Raw genomic sequence first — 21,070 nt, forward strand, 5'->3', positions numbered from 1 at the left:
TGCGATCACTTCACACCGTGTTTAACATTTAGATACAATTCAGAACCTTTTGAAAAAAATATCCGCGTTAAATAATAGCGTTTTGGAAATTCTGTGATTTTCGAAGTCCCTTTATCTTCTCACTGGAGTTTTTTTTTTCTGTCTGGAATTTTCTATATTTTAAAGCGTTTGAACGGGCCGTTTATTTTGGTGTGGGACGTGACGTCATAATTTCTGCGCCGGCACTCCTGCGTCTGTGATTCTGCTGAAGAAAGGTTTGTTTTTAATCCTTTAAAGAGTTTAAATCAATACAACCCGTTCGAATGGATTTTAAAGTAGAACTTTGAAATGAATCGCTTTTTTTAAAAAGATTATTTTTTGATTTTTATAATGCATATACCAACATTAATGAACAGTTTTTATGCAGTAAAAGCACATCCACACGACGAGTAACAGAAAAGCTGCGTCTCATTCCGTTCCCTTTTGTTGTAAATCAGTACATTATAAAACACTCTGTTTTGGTCATTTTCAGAAATACTGATAGAGTAACTGGCTTTTTTTCAAAAAATCAAACCCAGTTCAGGACCGAATCAAATGCTTGTGAAATGATTGACTTGTTTTGTCAAGCACTTGAATCACAGGCACGCCTGATAAAAACACATTACAGTGTAAATACAACACACACACACACACACACACACACACACAACCTGGGATCAATGCAGTACGCAGTGTAAATACACACGACACACACCTGGAATGACTCCTCCTCCTCTCACAATGTTTTTATAAAAATGAAAATGAAGTGTGTTTTCAATATAATCTGTATGCACCAACTGTAAATCATACAATGCCTAAATATTTTAATTCTCTGTATGATCTGTTTCTTTTATTAATTGGTTCTAGTTTTGAGATGTTTTTTGTCTAATCAGGTGATTAAACTCTCACTCTGGCTGACTCCCTTACTAGTTTTTTTGTGCCCCCTGACTACTGAACTAGGGAGCTGATTGAGACACACCCAGAGATTTAGATTGGGTTTATTATGTGTTAATATTCTGATCTTAAACACAGAGAAGCTCCTGCTGAAGAGACTGAGACACACACACTGGTTATAAAGATGGAGATTATTAAAGAGGAGAGAGAAGACGTGAAGATTGAAGACACATTCAGAGTCAAACATGAAGAGACTGAGACACACACAGAGATGGCGTCAGTTAAAGAGGAGAGTGAAGACATGAAGATTAAAGAAGTATTCAGTCTGAAACAAGAAGAGTCTGAGGAACAAACAGGTTTTCATTCTCAAAGTCTTTCTTCACTCATTCTGTGTCATGAATCTCTTTATCTCTGTTAAATTAATGATGTCACACATTAAATTAGCTATTTAAATAGCCAGTAATTTGTGTAACATTAAACCCAATATCTCCTTCTGAATTAAAAACTATGGAAATTAATCAATTTCTCTCACTTAGCAACAGTATTAGGGCTGCACATTTTGGGGGGGAAAATCTAATTGTGATTTAAATAAGATTTTTAAAACAAATTTAAAAATAACAAAAAATATAATTAGATAAAAGAATAAGTTTATAACAATACTAATTTTTTATTTTACAGGACAAATGTTACTTGTTAACATACAGGCCTGTGACTTGTATTTTATATGATACTGTTTGATAAAAATCTTTGACAGTAATTTCTTCATTTTTATATTTTGGTGGCCTCATTCTGTAATAAGCCACGTCAGATCAGAAAATTAAGTAATTTTAAAACACTTGACTGATGCTTTGGAGTAAAATCTTGTTGTAATGTTCTCAACAACAGGTTTATAAGCACTTCTCATTAAGTTTGAGAGGATGTTAGGAGTGTGTTGCTTAATCAGATGCAGGTTATAAGCGACTCAGACTCACAGCGCTCGCAGAGATGAGCAGCATTTACTACTGGCACTGTGCAAATATTTATTTCATTAAAAATCGCAGCCTTTGCATCAAGCCAAATCACGATTCCAGTTGGTTTTGATTAATCGTTCAGCCTTAAACAGTATCTAACAAATAACACTTATTTTGTAAAAAGCAAACCATGAAATTTGTTGTCAACATTAGATTTTTTGTCATCTCAGCATCGCTCAAAATAACTTTTTAATGGAAATAAGTTTGAGTTAGACACTTTCTTAAAAGTAACGAAAGCTTTTTTATGTTTTTTACAATTTAATGTGATGCACATGGAAACTGATAATATTCAAAACTTCACAAAATCTGTTCTCCAAAATACATATTTGTGGCTCACTGTGCAGTAACATGCACTCTCGTGAGGAATTTGGGAATTTTTGACTCAGATCTTTATTTAAATCTTCAAATAAACATTGTTGTGGAACCAGCTTTTTTCTTACAATAATGTTTCTCTATTAAAACAACTGCATTTATTCAGCAACCATAATTGCAAACAATTTAGTTGAAATCCATCCCGCACAAACGGCTCATGACAGAACACAGTCTGTCTGAGTTACACTTTCATTTAAGCAGAATGACACACGGATATCGCTAAACTCCAGCTTACTTGTCAGTGTTTTCAGATCAATGTAGACGCTTCTGTACACATGCGTGGTTGCCAGATTGCAAAATTGACAGATTGAGTAAACACCGGGGACGAAACTGTATCCTTTTAACAAAGAAGCTCTGATTTGGGGATTTGAACTCTTGATATCTGGCAACTACAAAAATGAAACCTCATGTAGTAGAGGCATGTACAGCAGTCATAATATTTTGTCTAGAAAGCTTTAAGTAAAGTTTTTATTTTTTAATTACATTTTAGTTTTTTTATCATCATCTTATATCATGTTGGTATAGTCACAGTTATCTCTAATTTACATTACTTTTATCTAATTTTCATTTTGTTTTTGTTATGGTTATAATATTGTTTTTTTAATGGGAATTTTAGCTCTTTAACAAACATTTTTCGTCATAGTTTTTATTCATATCAAGCTAAAGTAATATTTTATCGTTTAACAGATGCTTTTATCCAAAGCAAATTACGAATAAAGACAACAATAGAAGCAATCAAACCAATAAAGGGGCAACAGTATAAGTGTATTGACAAGTCTCATTTCTAGCACCGCAAAAGTTGTCTTTAGACATTTTTTGAAAATGGCTTTGATTTGATGCGAGCAGCTACTGGCAACCAGTGCTAATTGATGAAGAGAGGTGTGACGTGTGCTTTTTTTGGCTTGTTTAAGTCCACTCTTGCTGTAGAATTCAGGATCAGTTGCAGAGGCTTGACAGTGCATACTGGAAGGCCTGCCAAGAGACCATTGCAAATAGTTTTGTGTGGATAGAACAAGAGCTAGGACTAGACAAGTGCCTGTGTTTCCTAATGTTGTGTAAGGAAAACGTGCAGGACTGGGCAGTTCTAGCAATGTGGTCTGTGAAGTTTAACTTATTATATATCACAACTGCAAGGTTCCTGGCTGTTTTGGATGGAGGTTATAGTTGATGAACCTAGCTGAATGGAGAGGTTGTGCAGTGGCAGTTCTGTTGTCTTTGGTTGAGTTGAAGGTGGTGGTCCTTCATCCAGCAAGAAATGTCTGTCAGGCAGACAGAGATGTGAGCAGCTACCATTGGATCATCTTGCTGCTATTAGAGGTTGTGTGTTTTTAGCATAGCAGTGATGGGAAAAGCCATGTTTCTGAATGACAGATCTTAGAGATGACATGTAGAAGAAGAAGAGAAGTGGTCCAAGCACTGAGCCCTGAGGCACTCCAGTAGCTAGATGTTGCAACTTAAACATCTCGCCCCTCCAGGACACCCTGAAGGACTTACCTGAGATGTCAAACTTAGAGCTCTGCATGGGCCTTAAATCAAGCCATAGCCCTGCCCTGGCCTGAGACTTTCAAGCACTAGCCCGGCCCATGTCCAACAGTTTATTAGAATTCTCGGCACGAGTCTGACTTTGAGCCTGTGTCATGATCACTTGCATTTTTTTCTTAACAGTGGAAACAACTGAAAATACGCAGTCATTTTTCCTCATATATATATATTCATTCATGGTCAGAATTGTTGGTACCCTTCTTAAATATGAACAAATAAACCTGTGAAAATAAATCTGCATTGTTAATCCTATTGATCTTTTATTAAAAAAACATCACAAAAACTTAACTGTTCATTGGAGAATGAGAATGTAAAATGGGGTGTAATCTCGTTATGAATTTGAGAGCCCTGGCTTGCACTGGCCCGACAGTGGAAAAGTGGCTAGTGAGTCTGACCAGGTGTGTGAGCCTACAGCATCCTGTGCCACCATTACAGTGCTTTTGGAGTTTGTGGGAGTGGAAGAAGACCCCACCAATGCTGCCACCACTGAGGGTGAGCTGTTGCTTAAATTTACTGGTTATTCTGAGGAATTGGATATGGAATTTCTGTTGAATCTCATGTCCCCAATGGTCCTGTCAACCTCTTTATCTCCTACGTCATCTTCATCGTCACTGCTGGTGCTGCCCAGCATTAAGCCAGTTTCTTTGCCCTGTACCAAGTTTCCTTCATCACTACTCCCTCTCAGCCTCCGTCTCCCAACTCCACTGCAAGATTCAGCCTCTCTTTCAGACCCACCGCCGCAGATGGTTACCTTCAGCCACAGGGCTTTTTTTCTGTAATGCAATGCTGTGATGATAATTCTCAGGTCTTCCAGTCAGCAGCTTTACCCACTCAAGTAGATCCTCTGCCTCCAGGCTCTGTGCCCATCAGCTCCATCATGGCTCCTCCCTCCCTCAGCTCCACCAGAGATCATTGTCTTTACTGCTCCACCTGGCTCCCTTATGCCTCTGGTTCCACCTTGGTCAGACATCACTCTACCTGTGTCATGGACACCATTCCTCTGGCTCTGTCTTGGTCCTCAGTCACACCAGCTCTGCCTCAGTCCTCTGGCTCTCTGTCTCCACCTAATCTCCACCATGGCTCCTGCCTCTTTCAACTTCCCTGTGGACTGTTATCCTGGCTGTTCTCTGAGTCACCACCTGGCTCTTCTTGCTTCTGGCTTCTCCCACGATCATCACACCTTGATTTCTCCCGCCATCTTTGTCACTAGTCTCCAGCCCTTTTCCAACACCTCGTCCCCCTCCAGAGCCCTTTCCTTCCCTCCCTCCCTCCTTCCTTCCTTCCTCCTTTCCCTCCCTCACTCCATCCCTCCTTTCTTCCCTAGTTGGACATACCTTCCAGGAAAGGGTGTAATGTCTAACATTCTGTCAGTGTTACAAATCTGATTCCAAAAAAGTTGGGACACTGTACAAATTGTCAGTAAAAAAGGAATGGAATAATTTACAAATCTCATAAACTTATATTTTACTCACAATAGAATATAGATAACATATCAAATGTTGAAAGTGAGACATTTTGAAATGTGTCATGCCAAATATTGGCTCATTTTTTTTTATTTCATGAGAGCTACACATTCCAAAAAGGTTGGGACAGGTAGAAATGAAGAGGCCGGAAAAGTTAAATGTACATAAGGAACCAGCTGGAGGACCATTTTGCAACTTATTAGGGTCAACTGGCAACATGATTGGGTATAAAAAGAGCCTCTCAGAGTGGCAGTGTCTCTCAGAAGTCAAGATGGGCAAAGGATCACCGATTCCCCCAATGCTGCAGCGAAAAATAGTGGAGCTATATCAGAAAGGAGTTTCTCAGAGAAAAACTGCAAAGAGTTTGAAGTTATCATCATCTACAGTGCATAATATCATCCAAAGATTCAGAGAGTCTGGAACAATCTCTGTGCGTAAGGGTCAACGCTGGAAAACCATACTGGATGCCCGTGATCTTCGGGCCCTTAGACGGCACTGCATCACATACAGGAATGCTACTGTGATGAAAATCAACAACATGGGCTCAGGGATACTTCCAGAAAACATTGTCGGTGAACATAATCCACCGTGGCCATTCGCCGTTGCCGGCTCCCTAAACTCTATAGGTCAAAAAAGAAGCCATATCTAAACATGATCCAGAAGGGCAGGCATTTTCTCTGGGCCAAGGCTCATTTAAAATGGACTGTGGCAAAGTGGAAAACGAATCAAAATTTGAAGAGTTCTTTTTGGAAAACTGGGACGCCATGTCATCCGGACTGAAGAGGACAAGGACAACCCAAGTTGTTATCAGCGCTCAGTTCAGAAGTCTGCATCTCTGATGGCATGGGGTTACAGGAGTGCGTTGTGGCATGGGCAGCTTACACATCTGGAAAGGCACCATCAATGCTGAAAGGTATATCCAAGTTCTAGAACAACATATGCTCCCTCCAGACGTCGTCTCCTTTCAGGGAAGACCTTGCATTTTCCAACATGACAATGCCAGACCACATACTGCATCAATTACAACATCATGGCTGCGTAGAAGAAGGATTCGGTACTGAAATGGCCAGCCTGCAGTCCAGATCTTTCACCATAGAAAACATTTGACGCATCATAAAGAGGAAGATGCGACAAAGAAGACCTAAGACAGTTGAGCAACTAGAAGCCTGTATTAGACAAGAATGGCACAACATTCCTATTCCTAAACTTGAGCAACTTGTCTCCTCAGTCCCCAGGACGTTTGCAGACTGTTATAAAAAGAAGAGGGGATGCCACACAGTGGTAAACATGGCCTTGTCCCAACTTTTTTGAGATGTGTTGATGCCATGAAATTTAAAATCAACTTAGTTTCCCTTAAAATGATACATTTTCTCAGTTTAAAACATTTAATATGACATCTATGTTGTATTCTGAATAAATATTGAAATTTGAAACTTCCACATCATTGCATTCTGTTTTTATTCACAATTTGTACAGTGTCCCAACTTTTTTGGAATTGGGTTTGTAGTTTAATTTTCATGGAGGTTTAGTTTGTTTGTCTTCAGTAACCTGCTTCTTTGCTCTAGTTTCCTGCCACTAATTTGTTGTCATGGATATTCATTTAACACAGCTGTCTGTATTCATTATCATTGTGTATTTACATCTCTGTTTGTTTCATTTATTTTCTTTGTATCTAACATGCTGTTTCATAACCTGGTGTTTTCGATTTATAATTACAGGTTACACCTTTTTTAGTTGTTTAGTAGATATAGGGATCCAGCATACATGTTGTTGGATTTTATGTTTTACATCTTTTTTCATGTTTGTTGCTTTGTGCCATTAATCTGGTGTTCATTTGTTTTTGTTTTTCACCCTAGACCTGATGCCACTGAAAGAGGAGAGTCATGAACTGAATGAAATGGAAGAGAAAGATCAGATTGAGAAATACCATGATTTCATGACTGGGGAAAAATCTTTTAGTTACTCACAGACTCATAAAACAGAAACTAGGAACCTTAAAGTCCAGAGGAGAGTTCACACAGGAGAGAAGCCTTTCACCTGTCAACAGTGTGGAAAAAGTTTCACTCGAAAAGACAGCCTTAAAGTTCACTTGAAAATCCACAACGGAGATGGAGAAAAGCTGTTCATATGCCTTCAATGTGGAACAAGATTTACACAGAAAAAAAACCTCAATGCTCACTTGAGAGTTCACACTGGAGAGAGGCCTCACACCTGCCAACAGTGCGGGAAGAGTTTTACACATAAAGGAAATCTTAAAATCCACATGAAAGTTCACATGGGAGAGAGCCTTTTTACCTGCCAACAGTGTGGAAAAGGTTTTAGTCATAAAGAGAGCCTTAAAGTCCACATGAGAGTTCACACCGGAGAGAAGCCTTACATATGTGATCAGTGTGGAAAAAGATTCAGTCGAAAAGACAGCCTTAAAGTACACTTAAAGATCCATGCTGAAGAGAAGCCATTCCTGTGCCCTCAGTGTGGAAATAGATTTTCACTGAAAAAAAACCTTAATGCCCACTTAAAACTTCACACCGGAGGGAAGCCTCACACCTGCGAGCTGTGTGGAAAGAGCTTCTCAATTAGAGGAAGTCTTAAAATTCACATGAGAGTTCACACCGGAGAGAAGCCTTACATATGTGATCAGTGCGGAAAGAGTTTTAAACAGAAAAAAGAACTTAATGCCCACATGAGAAATCACACTGGAGAGAAACCTTTCACCTGCAAACTGTGTGGAAAGAGCTTCACACGAAAAGAAGGTTTTAAGGCTCACATGAGAATTCACAAGGGAGAGAAGCCTTTTGTTTGTGATCAGTGTGGAAAGAGTTACAGATATAAAGAAGGCTTTAAACATCACATGAGGATTCACTCAGGAGAGAAATGTTTTAGATGTCATCATTGCCCAATGAGTTTCTCAGACAGGAATCATCTTAAGAATCATGCAAAAATTCACATAGAGAAGACTTGCATCTGCCATCACTGTGGAAAGAGTTTTACAAAAAGAGCAAACCTTGAGAATCACATGAGAGTCCACACCGGAGAGAAACCTTTCACCTGCCCTCAGTGTGGAAAGAGTTTTACAAAAAGATTAAATCTTGAGAATCACATAAGAATTCACACCGGAGAGAAGCCTTTCACCTGCCAAGAGTGTGGAAAGAGTTTCACAATTAAAGGAAACTTTAAGATTCACATGAGAGTTCACACTGGAGAGAAGCCTTACAAGTGTGTTCAGTGTGAAAAGAGTTTCTCATATCACACAGAACTGAAACGGCACGTGCAAAGAAAATGCTGTTTTCCACAGTGTGACAAGTCATTTAGAAAAAGCAATTTCATTTTAAACAAAGACATTTCAGTGTAATGCAAACATCACACTTACACATACATATGAAAAGTCATGTCTTTGTCAGGGCCTGTTTGTATTCTTTTTTGAAGATTACAGCAATAGAAAACAAAAATACCACAGCTGAATGTTATCTTCATCTGATTCGACTTTGACCACTTCTTTTATTTGTATTATTACATTTTTAAATCCTTACCATCTTCTTTGCTATAGTTCAGATATTAAGCAGTATTTAGACTATGTAGAGGCGTTGCTCCATGTCATATACTTTGGTTGGTTTTTTGTGATGTATTTGTGGGATGTTTTGAATGTGTTTTAAAACAGGGACATTTCTGATGACGGCTCTAGCTGGGGACAAAACAAGAAAAACTGGGCTGTCCCTCGAAAACAAGGACATTGGATCACCTTACTCCACACAAACTCATCAACTCGTGTTAAAGGCATTGCGTCGTTTGAAGTTTTTAAGATGATTTGAGGCTAAAAATAAAGGTGACTAGAATTGACTTGACTTATATGTATTCATTTGAAAATGCATCTTTTTCTCTCCATTTTTGCCTTCCATGCATTCTGAGTCTTTTGAAAACTCTCTCCAAAGTGGATAAATACGAAAATGCCATTTTCACGTATTTAAAAACAATATTTCATGTTTAAGTCACGTGATGCATATGGTACCCATAGATATCTATAGCTATACCGACATTGTTGCGCATGGTATTTTCTTTCATAATGTTGTTTAAGATAAATGTTCATTTGTAGAATCATTATATTACATTTCTGCAAAGATGACAGAGAATTTACTGTATTTGCTGTACTGTGTGGCAAAACATGATGACAACTGGGGTTCTGTATATTATGTAAAGTATAATAATATAATAATATTGTATTATAACAATATTGTTTAATTATTATATCCGAGTTGTCTGTAGGTTAACATTTCAATAAAAAACGTGTACTACAATTACGAGCTATTCTATAAGGTGACATTTAAAGCAATTTAATAAGTAAATAAGAATGCTTAAATAAGTTCTAGGTTTATATATGAAGAGTTCAGATGCAAAAGCTTCTAAGAGCCATCCAAAATTTTCTTCTAAAATGATTATTTTCTCATGCTCCTGTTTATGTTCAGTTATTTTACTGTAATGGGAAAGAAAAGAAACTATTCATTGCCATTAAAGTGAAATTACTGAACCTACACATGCGGGGCTGATAAAAATGCTAATTTTAGAAGAAAATTTCAAACGACACTTAGAGGTTTGCATCTGAACTCTTCATATGAAGTAGTAATCAGTTTACACTATTTGAAAATAATATTTAATTTTAAAATGTGCACATTCACTCTTATTCGTAGGCTATGTCTACAGTTGAAAATGCAAATGCCACATTAATATATGATTTAGGCTACATGAATCATGATCGTATATTTTCAACTCAAAACAGCGAAATTTCATAAAAAGTTTAGTAGTTTGCATCACTAAACAGTCTATTACTGTCGGTGCTGAACATTTCTATTGTAAAACAGTTTTCTAATACAGTACTACTTACATCTTTCCATGAACTCTAGTTGCATTGTGACAGTGACGGTAAGACCTGCATTCTTTGATTTGATTGGCCATCTCGATCATTTTGACATTGACATTTGTTTCCTGTTTTTTTTATTAAATTAATTTAGAAAAATGTTTGGATCAGTTTTGTTCATTAAATATAAGTTTTTGCTTTCTAAAGTAATGACCAAGCGGCCAGTTTAAGACAGTGAGCCTATGTTTGATCAATTTATCAAATCCTCACAACTTGCCTAAAATAAAATCTATAGATATAAAATAGTTCAAGCATGTTTAAACGTTAAACCTAGATCAATGTGTGCTATATCTAATAGTTTGTGCGGAGAGTGCAAGCTAAAGTGCACTTTGCAGGACATGGAGGCACCTAAAAAACAAATAAAACTAAAAAAAAGTTGCGCTTTAATAAATTAAGAAAACAAACATGATGCGCTTTCTGCCGTCTAGTCTTGAACAGGGCCAGGTTTCCCGATAACGATTGATCTTAGCGCTTAAGAGCGTTTTCTACGAGTCATTTTATAACGATTGATCTTAGCGATTAAGAGCATTTTCTACGAGTCATTTAACGTTATTGTTTAAAGTCGTGCCTTAAGTGCTACTTAGGAGTCACTATCCATTTGTCAAGTGCTGAAATGTTGACCTTATAGAATGGTTTGTAATTGTAGTAGCCTTCTACACGCTCGTTTATTGAAATGTTAACCTAATGCTGTGTTCTAGACAACTCCAAAATAATAACTATAATACAAAATTATGATAATACAATATTATTATATTATATTATAATTTACATAATAATATAATTTATATAAAAAATATATATATATATTATAGTACTACAGTATATAATACAGAGATGTTATTTCCAGGTCCAATACATTGCTGGTTTTCGTGCATGTCAGCAAGTCATTGACAGTGTCTTCTCACGGTGCACTTAGGGATTTACAATTACTCCATAGCACTCGTAGATGATTTTCAAGTGCTACTTAAGTTACAATGCTTTTGGGGAACAGACCGTAATATTAAGATCAGTCGTACAATCGTTTTTACGAACTTCTTAGGCTTACGAAGCTCTTGGGAAACTCAGCCCAGGAGCACTTCACAAAAATGAACCGAAACTCAGCGAATAGCCTACATGCCTCACAGACATGATAAATAAATAAATAAATATATACATATATATACATACATACATACATAAATATATGATTTAAATAACTACTTAACAAAATAAAAAAAATAAAAAACAAAAACTCTTTCATTATAATTATAAATATACATTGGCGAGTCAGGATCGGCAAGACCACAACAAACAGATGATTCTTCTGCACAATCTGACTTTGCTGCAGCCTGGAATTGAACTGCTGGTTTCGTCTGGTCAGAGGAGAACTGGCCCCCCGACTGAGCATGGTTTCTCCCAAGGTTTTTTCTCCATTCTCTCACTGATGGAGTTTTGGTTCCTTGCCACTGTCGCCTCTGGCTTGCTTAGTTGGGGACACTTCATTTACAGCGATATCATTGACTTGATTGCAAATTATTGCACAGATACTATTTAAACTGAACTGAGATGATGACATCACTGAATTCAATGATGAACTGCCTTTAACTGTCATTTTGCATTATTGACACACTGTTTTCCTAATTAATGTTGTTCAGTTGCTTTGACCCAATCCTTTTTGTTTAAAGCACTATATAAATAAAGGTGACTTGACCTGAATTGACGTGAAAATTGTCCCAAAGCCGGGCCCGAGGGGTGTAAAAAAGTCTGGGTGAAATGAAGAGCTCTAGACCAGCCTAAAAAGTTTAACTTTTAAAAGTTTTTGTCATCCTAACAACAGCTTTACTGATTCTTATACACAGAGTCGTATACTGTCTATCGAAATGGGTGGAAAATTAGTAATAACAATTAGACATAAAGGACATTAAATGCAGGCCAGGAGCGAGGCCCTCTAGAGGCGCGAGGCCCTGTGAGGTCGCACACTTGGCACAGCCCTTGAGACAGTACTGATTGGGAGAGACGGACTCAGTAGTATACTTGCAGCAGGTGCACAATAACTCTTCGTACATGACATCACTGCTGGTGGGAGGGGCCCCATCTGGTTCTTTGCGGGGGGGCCTTTAAGATGTGCGGTACACTACTGACAGTGACTGAGAATAATTAAAGCTTTGCCCCCTTAATTATACTTTACAGAGCAGGTGTTACCATTTAACATTATTAGGCCTTAATTGATTAGACCTAAATTGATTAAAATGATTATAGTCCCTGGAGTGTGAAATCATGTGCACTTTCACAAAAGGAATTTTTTTCTGAGATTGGTAATAGGGTGTAATTAATTTTGAAAAGGCTCAAAAGAGAACCTCTGGCCATATCTATTGGTATACAAATTAAGTTTAGCTAACACATATGTGGGGTTGTGCATGGCAATAATATATATTGAATACAATGGAAGTTTCGCCAAGTAGTTTTTATAAATTCAAAAAATTCAAAAGCATTGATTTGTCCAAGGGGTATGAATAATTTCGAGCACAACTGTAGCCGTTCTGTCTCATCTGTGACAACTTCGAAAATATATCCCTCCTTTTCCAACTGTGTAATGGTGTCATACAGTTGTTCAGCTTCTGTACAGCCATTTGTAAGTGCAGCTTTCATTTCTTGTGTACATCTTTTACTTTCATGTTTTTCACTGACCTGTACATCAAATAAAATGTTACATTTATTATATATATATATATATATATATATATATATATATATATATATATATATATATATATATATATCTATATCTGTGTTCATATGCATCAACTGCAAAAACATTTGACTGACAGTCAATGTGGTCACCACTTCGTAGTAAATGGCCTGGTTAATTCAGCCATTATTAACAGGTACATAAGATATGGCATACAGCTATACAATATCTATAGATACAAGACACCTCATTTACATGGCAATGTCATGTGATGCCACCTTTTTCAACAAATCAGTTCATCAGTTTTCTGAACTGTAATGCTGAGTGAATGCATTAAGATTGCACACTGTAAAAATTGGTAAAAAAAACAATGATTAATTGTGTGTACAGTAAAAAGCTTCTGCCTATCTGACTACTATTTAAACTTAACATTATAGAATGCAATTTATAAAGTACCATCACATGAAACATTGGCCAGGTTTACATGCACACCTTTTGTTTCAATGGGAATTAATTCCGATTGATGCATCTGAACATAGTGTTTACATGAACGATAAATAAAGTGATCAGGTTGCTGCTGTGTTCCACATTTGCTAAATGTAAATAATTGCAAAACAAAAACAAAGTTACCTTAAGATCTAGGAGTCTCCCATTTTCCTTTCTTTCTTCCTCACTGGGTCTTCTGTTTGTAGGGTATATTCTAAAAAGTTCCTCGGTAACACTTTATTTCGATAGTCCACTTTAGACATTCTACTAACAGTAAGTAACTTTGCAACTACATGTAAACTAGCAGTTAGTAGAGTATTAGTAGACTGTCTGCTTAATATGGTTCTACCATACTTGTAACAAGAAGAAAAATATATCAATATATTTTTAGACACGATATGGAATTAGACCATATCGCATATTCAACAAACATGGAGGAAGCAACTACGTCTGCGGAGCGTGCGGAGGAATTAGTTAGTAAAAGAAAAAGCAGTGGCTCAGTAATTTGGAGATGGTTTGGATTCAAAGTATCAGATGAGCAACATCACGTTATTTGTAGGGAGTGCAATAAACAAGTTACAGCCAGGGGTGGAAGCACTACAAATCTTTTTCACCACCTAAAACAGTGGCACAAACTGCAGTACGAAGAGTCTTTGAAACTGCGCGCTGCAGAAGCCACAGCCGCAAGCCATTGACAACCCGAAAAAGCTCCAGCCCCGAAACAAAGCTCACTGCAAACTTCATTTTCCCGCAATGTGCCTTATGAAAAAGAAAAGTGTCAAGTGGTGTACTATAACTAAAGCGGTGTCCTATCACATTGCTAAAGATATGGTCCCCGTTGCAACTGTGGAACAAGTCGGATTCCAAAAGCTACTGAAAACTATGGACCCGAGATATGAGCTTCCCAGTCGCAACTACTTTGCACGAGAAGCACTGCCAAAATTGTACACTGAAATCAGACAGAGCCTTGCTGACCGGCTCGCTGACGTGACCCATTTTGCGTTGACCAGCGATATGTGGTCGAGCAGGACGTGTGAGCCTTACATGAGCGTGACAGTTTACTTCATTCAAGACTGGGAGATGAAAACAGCGTGTCTGCAAACAAGTTATTTCCCCCAGGATCACACCGGTGAGCACATAGCTGAGGCCCTGCAGGACGCAATTGCAAGCTGGAAACTCCAAGAAAAAGTATCTGGTTGCTATAACAACCGACAACGGGAGCAACATCGTCAAAGCGGTTGAGCTGAACGAGTGGCTGAGGATGCAGTGCTTCGGTCACAGACTGCACTTGGCTATTGGTGAGTGCAGTGTTGTAAGGAGTATTCAGATATTTTACTTTAATCAAAAACATATTAAAATGTTAGTTTTTCCTTATTTTCCTTTGTGTGTCTGTCTGCAACTTTGTGTTTTATGCTGCTGTCTTGGCCAGGTGTCCGTTGAGATGCAGTATGTATTGTTAAATATAGGTTAAATAGATTAATAAAACACAAAACTAAAGTGCTAAATGTAAAATCATTTACAATACAGAATGGTAGATTTCAGAACCATATTTATTAGGTTTCCGTTATTGGATAAGAATTAGTGATGCATTGATGTATTTACCACTTTAATGTTACAGCTGGTAAAGGTGAGGTAATTATGACTTTAAAATGCTGGTTAGCCTGTTGTTATCATCAAGGTAACATATATTTAGCTATTATGATAGACTATAGTTTTTTCTCTGGATTGAAAATAGCAAACTGCAAAGTAACTAGAAACTAATGTTGACACAGATGCCTAAACATTGTGGAGTTTTTAGTGGAGTAGAAATATGAAGTATCATTAAAAAAAAATAGCATAAATATTAAATACTAAGAACAACAACAAGAACGGAACACGAGTAAATGTACATACAGTATAGTCATCATTTATAAATTATACAAAAATACTAATACATAAAAATCACTTACATGATTTAAAATTCAGAAAAAAAATTAATATAATATTTGATATTTATGATTAGTACTGGTGTGGATTAAAAAAATAAACTATGAAACGAGAAAATAATATTAATGTAGAATATTTCTAAAGCTTGATTTTGGATTAGTTTGAATATGAATGTGTTAAAGTGAAACCAGAGTCAAATTTCTCGCATAAGCACATTTGTTTAATAGTTTTTTTATGATTCTGACAGGACATGGCATGAATGACAAGCGTGTCACCCGGGCCATTTCTTTGTGCAAAAGAATTGTAAGCTGTTTTTCGTACAGCTGGAAGAAAAGGAGACATCTTGCTGAAGTCCAGATTCAGCTGGGTCTGCCAAGTCACCAACTCATAACCGAGTCTGCCACACCCTGGGGATCCAGGCAGCAGATGATAGAGAGAGTCCTGGAGCAGGAAGGAGCACTGGCCAGTCCTGTCTAATGACAAAAAGACCAGGCACCTTGTCCCTACCTGGCAGGACTTAGAGGTCCTAGAAGCAGTCCAAAAGGTCCTGAAACCTCTCCAGGACTGTACTGATGCTTTATCAGGTGAGGAGTACGTCACTCTATCATATGTGAAACCTGTGCTGCACCTTTTTAACGAAAGTCTCCTGGCATGTGAAGAGGGTGATAGCGAGCTTTGTAAATCGATCAAGACCAGCATTGTTGATGAGTACCTCAACAGCAAATATTCTGACCCAGCCACTACTGACCTTTTGGAGATGGCTTCATTTGTGGATCCTCGGTTCAGGGCCACCTACATCCCAAGTGAAAAAGTCGATGCATTGAAGCACAGAGCTGTCTTGGAGGTGGAGACGCTACTGGCTGATCAGAGCAGCTGTCAACCGCCTTGCCTATGTGTGCCCACTGTGCATGAGCCTGCAGATGGAGAAGCAGCAGTAGCACCAAAAGCTAAGAGACTGGCAAGCTTCTTCAAGAAGCGCACAGCCACCACCACTGCACCAACCAAGAGGGAGGCTATTGAAAATGAACTGTCAAGTTACTTGCAGTCCGCAAGTGTGGAGAGTGACACTGATCCTCTCAAGTGGTGGAAGGATCATGAAGTTTTCTTTCCATCTCTGAGCCACCTGGCAAAAAAGTATCTCTTGGTACCAGCTACCAGTTCACCCTCCGAAAGGGTTTTCAGCTGTAGTGGCAATATCGTGACCTGCCACAGAGCATCTCTGAAGCCGGATGCTGTTGACAGGCTGGTGTTTTCTCGCACAAAATCTTTAAACGAAGTCTAATGTCTAATGTCTACCTCAAGACAGCATTACTGTTTATCAAAGTAAAAAAAGAGGGGGGAAAATGTTTATTGAGTTGATAATCTGTTTCTTGTGCAACTGGTTGAGACTGTTCAGATAAGAAATTGAGTTAACAAAAAAGGAAAAGGTAATCTCAAGCTGATGTTTAAAAAAAAAGTTCTTAAACTGAGCACTTTATTTTGTTCTTTCTTTATATGTAAATGCTGCCCTTAAGTTACTAGGGTTTGTCATATTCTTTTGTAATGTTCGTTATTTGCATCTGTGGATTTGTTAGAAAGGAGAATAAAATCTGTTATTGGATTTTAATAAGCCATTATAGTTGTAAAACTAAAAATTTTTGATATTGTACTTTTCTCATATAAATATATTTATTTCGGAAAAAGATTGGCCTATTTTATTTTATAGGCTATTTTTAAGATTTTTATTTTATTTAAATGTGCACCTTATGGAGCTTTGATTTCAAAAAGGTACTCCTGTCCTATTGTTGTACAGTATTTTTTTTTACATTTTATTGTTATTTGAACAGCTGAGCATTTAATTATGAACCAGTTTTTTGAAGAAACCTGTTTACTATTTATTCATTTGATTTTGCAACTGTTCACTGAAATGGCCGGTTTCAATAAAACTACTTGTGACATATTTGGCTTTGACTTTGACTGAACATTTGCTCTCACTTTGCGGAAAAATTATCGGGATATATATCGTATATCGATATTCAGCCTAAATATATCGGGATATGACTTTTTGTCCATATCGCCCAGCCCTAACTACATGTCAACTAGCAGTTAGTAGAGTATTAGTAGACTGTCTGCTTTGGATCATGTTTACACAAACATTGATGGAGCTTACACCGCGACCCCCCTCCCCCCACCTCGGACAGTCTGATCACCTTTTCTTTGTTTCTCACCCCTAAGTATTCACCCCTCATCAACCGTGTGAAGCCATCAGTGAGGACCATCAAAGTGTGGCCAACTGGAGCAGACTTCAACACACGGACTGGAGTATGTTTGCTTCTCAGGCTGCATGTGGCTCTCACACGAACATTAATATCTATACCTCCTCTGTACTGAATTACAACAGAAAAACAGATCACAACATACCCTAATCAGAAGCCATGGATGAACAAGGAGGTGCGCCTTCTGTTGAAAGCCTGTAACACTGCCTTCAGGTCAGATGACGCTCAGGCCTACAGCAAATCCAGGGCTAACCTGAATAGGAGCATCAAAAAGGCCAAGTACTGCTACAAGCTGAAGGGTAGAGGAACACTTTTCCAACCGCATGTGTGGCAGGGCATCCAGGCCATCAGTGACTACAATTCAAGCAACTTTACTCCAATGGTCACAGAAGTCTCCTTCCTTAACGAGCTAAATGACATTTATGCTCGCTTCAACAGCAACAGCAAGGAGACGGCCTACAAAATCACACACTCAGCAAACCACCAACCCCTCAAACTCACCTCCACAGATGTCCACACTGCATTAAGTTGGATCAACGCACGCAAGGCTGCTGGCCCGGACGGCATTCCTGGACTTGTGCTTAGAGCATGTGCAGAGCAGCTTGCCGGGGTCTTCACAGACATTTTCAACCTGTCCGTCACCCAAGCAACTGTGCCAACATACTTTAAGTCCACATCCATTGTGCCAGTCCCGAAACACTCCTCCCTGATGTGCCTGAATGACTATCGCCCTGTAGCACTCACACCCATCATTATGAAGTGTTTCGAGCGACTGGTTCTAGCACACCTCAAGGACTGCCTCCCACCCACACTGGACCCACACCGATTTGCCTACTGTAAAAATAGGAGCACAGAGGATGCAGTATGCACAGTGCTGCACTCTGCACTCACACACTTGGACAATAACAACAGATTTTTAGGGTAATTACATTTATGCATTTAGCAGACGCTTTTATCCAAAGCGACTTACAGTGCATTTAGGCTATCAATTTTTACCTATCATGTGTTCCCGGGGAATCGAACCCCCAACCTTGCACTTTGTAACGCAATGCTCTACCACTTGAGCTACAGGCCCAACCTTGCACTTTGTAACGCAATGCTATGTAAGTTTGTTTTTTGTTGTATTCTGTTCAGATTTTTATACCGTCATTCCCTCCAAACTGACCACAAAACTTGGAGACCTGGACATTAACACCTCCCTCTGCAACTGGATTATGGACTTTCTGACCAACAGACCTCAGCATGTTAGATCAGGCCACACCTGCTCCACCACCATCAAACTCAACACCGGCGTACCACAGGCTTCGTGCTGAGCCCATTCCTTTACTCCCTTTACACCCACGCCTGCAAGCCTGTGCATGGATCCAACTCCATCATTAAGTTTGCAGATGACACCACGGTGATTGGCCTCATCAGAGACAACAATGAGACTGCCTACAGAGAGGAGGTATGGCACCTGGCAACATTGTGCGCTGACAATAACCTGCTCCTTAACACCAGCAAGACTAATATAAGACTAATATGCTTCTAATATCCAAATCTGTTAAAGGATTTCTAGGCTGCATTATTTAGGTAAACCGGGAACACTTCCCATAAAACACCAGATGTACTTGTTACATCGTTAGAAGAATGGCATCTACGCTAATATTAGTCTGTTTTTTTCTTTTATTCCGAGGTCACCGTAGCCACCGGATCCAGTCTGTATCCAAGTCAGAGGGTCACTGCAGTCACCCGGATCCAGTACATATCCAGACCAGATGGTGGATTAGCACCTAGAAAGGACCTCTACAGCCCTGAAAGACAGCGGAGACCAGGACTAGAGCCCCAGAGACAGATCCCCTGTAAAGACCTTGTCCTCAGACGACCAACGGGACAAGACCACAGGAAACAGATGAGATTCATCTACACAATCTGACTTTGCTGCAGCCTGGAATTGAACTGCTGGTTTCGTCTGGTCAGAGGAGAACTGCCCCCCGACTGAGCCTGGTTTTCTCCCAAGGTTTTTTCTCCATTCTGTCACCGATGGAGTTTTTGGTTCCTTGTCGCTGTCGCCTCTGGTTTGCTTAGTTGGGGACACTTTTTTTTTACAGCGATATCGTTGACTTGATTGCAAATTATTGCACAGATACTATTTAAACTGAACTGAGCTGCATGATGACATCACTGAATTCAATGATGAACTGCCTTTAACTGTCATTTTGCATTATTGACACACTGCTTTCCTAATTAATGTTGTTCAGTTGCTTTGATACAATCTGTTTTGTTTAAAGCGCTATATAAATAAACGTGACTTGACTTGACTACATAGAAAAATCACAGATCATTGATGATGGTCACAGTTATATTAAAGGGGTCATATGATGCGATTTCAAGTTTACCTTTCTGTTTGGAGTGTTACAAGCTGTTTGTGAATAGATAAGATTCCTAAAGTTGCAAAGACTGAAGTCTCAAACCCAAAGAGATATTCTTTATAAATGTTTGTAATGGTATATGAATTAATTAATTGATTTGTTTTAAAATTTTTGGTCACTGTGTGGGAAGATTTGCATGTTCACACAAAGAAAGAATACTTGATTCTTGCTGTAGTATTGTTGCTGCTGCCATGTTGTGGAGATGCTGTGTGTTTCGCTGTGAAAGCAAAACTACTTTGTTTGGTCTTTCAAAAGAGGACACAACTAGAAATCAGTGGTTAAGCTGTATTTACAGCACTGTTCCAGAACAGTTCAACACAAATATTCAGGTGTGTGTAGCGCATTTTATGGAGGACTGGGAGAGTAGCCTACAAGGCTGTTTCTATAAAGTGGAGCAATTCCAACTTTGCAAGGACAGTCTGGCGCTTCTGACTTACAGCCTGTAAGTATGTTTTCATATTTAAATAATTTGCCAATTACTAATCAAACGCGAGTTTTGAGCAGTGTAGAGAGTAGCGCTTGTTGTTTGTCATTTCTCCTATCACAAATGCAGACATGGTTTTATGTTTACGCGGTGTGATGCAACGCAATGTATAAAAACACAGTATAAGTCATTATAATCAGTAATTATGTCCCGACTGGATGCAACAAATGGCTCGTTTGTAATGGGTTTTATTGGTTTTGTCTCATCGTGTCAGTCGCGCCAGCATCACAGTATGGTGAGGGGCATAACATTTTCATCACAAGCTTGAGGCATTCAGCCAATCACAACACACTGGATAGCTGGCCAATCAGAGCACGCCTCACTTTTCAGACTGATGAGCTTTGTAAAAATCGACGTGTTTCAAAACGCGGGGCATAGAGGAGAAACAGTAATGTACAGTATGTGGAAAATAATGTGTTTTTTGAACCTTAAATCACATAAACACATTGCATTACACCAAATACACCAAATAATCTTCTTTTTAGCAACGTCATATGACCCCTTTAATGCAGTCTCCTCAGTTTTTCCCTGACACATTCACAATCATTACTTATGCCGGTGCACTGTGGCAAGATTTATGCGTGTGTTTGAGCACTTATTAGGCTATGTAGGCAAGTAAAGGCTTATTATTT

At 38.6% G+C, this 21,070-nt stretch overlaps 2 protein-coding genes across 2 annotated transcripts; both read left to right on the top strand.

The window, feature by feature from the left end:
- Nucleotides 1–1,095: 1,095 nt before the first annotated feature.
- LOC109106513 (gastrula zinc finger protein XlCGF57.1-like) lies at nucleotides 1,096–9,136 on the top strand. The gene is made up of 2 exons (XM_042753851.1): nucleotides 1,096–1,268; nucleotides 7,156–9,136. The coding sequence occupies exons 1-2, from the start codon at nucleotides 1,097–1,099 to the stop codon at nucleotides 8,649–8,651; spliced, it is 1,668 nt and encodes a 555-aa protein (XP_042609785.1). The 5' UTR covers nucleotide 1,096; the 3' UTR covers nucleotides 8,652–9,136.
- A 4,979-nt stretch (nucleotides 9,137–14,115) lies between these two features.
- On the top strand, nucleotides 14,116–15,824 carry LOC109096194 (zinc finger BED domain-containing protein 4-like). The gene is made up of 3 exons (XM_042753848.1): nucleotides 14,116–14,412; nucleotides 14,504–14,660; nucleotides 15,536–15,824. Exons 1-3 carry the CDS (start codon nucleotides 14,116–14,118, stop codon nucleotides 15,763–15,765), a joined length of 684 nt encoding a protein of 227 aa, XP_042609782.1. The 3' UTR covers nucleotides 15,766–15,824.
- Nucleotides 15,825–21,070: the final 5,246 nt, after the last annotated feature.

Source organism: Cyprinus carpio, unplaced genomic scaffold (genome assembly GCF_018340385.1).
Source record: "Cyprinus carpio isolate SPL01 unplaced genomic scaffold, ASM1834038v1 S000000168, whole genome shotgun sequence".
Lineage (NCBI taxonomy): Eukaryota > Metazoa > Chordata > Actinopteri > Cypriniformes > Cyprinidae > Cyprinus > Cyprinus carpio.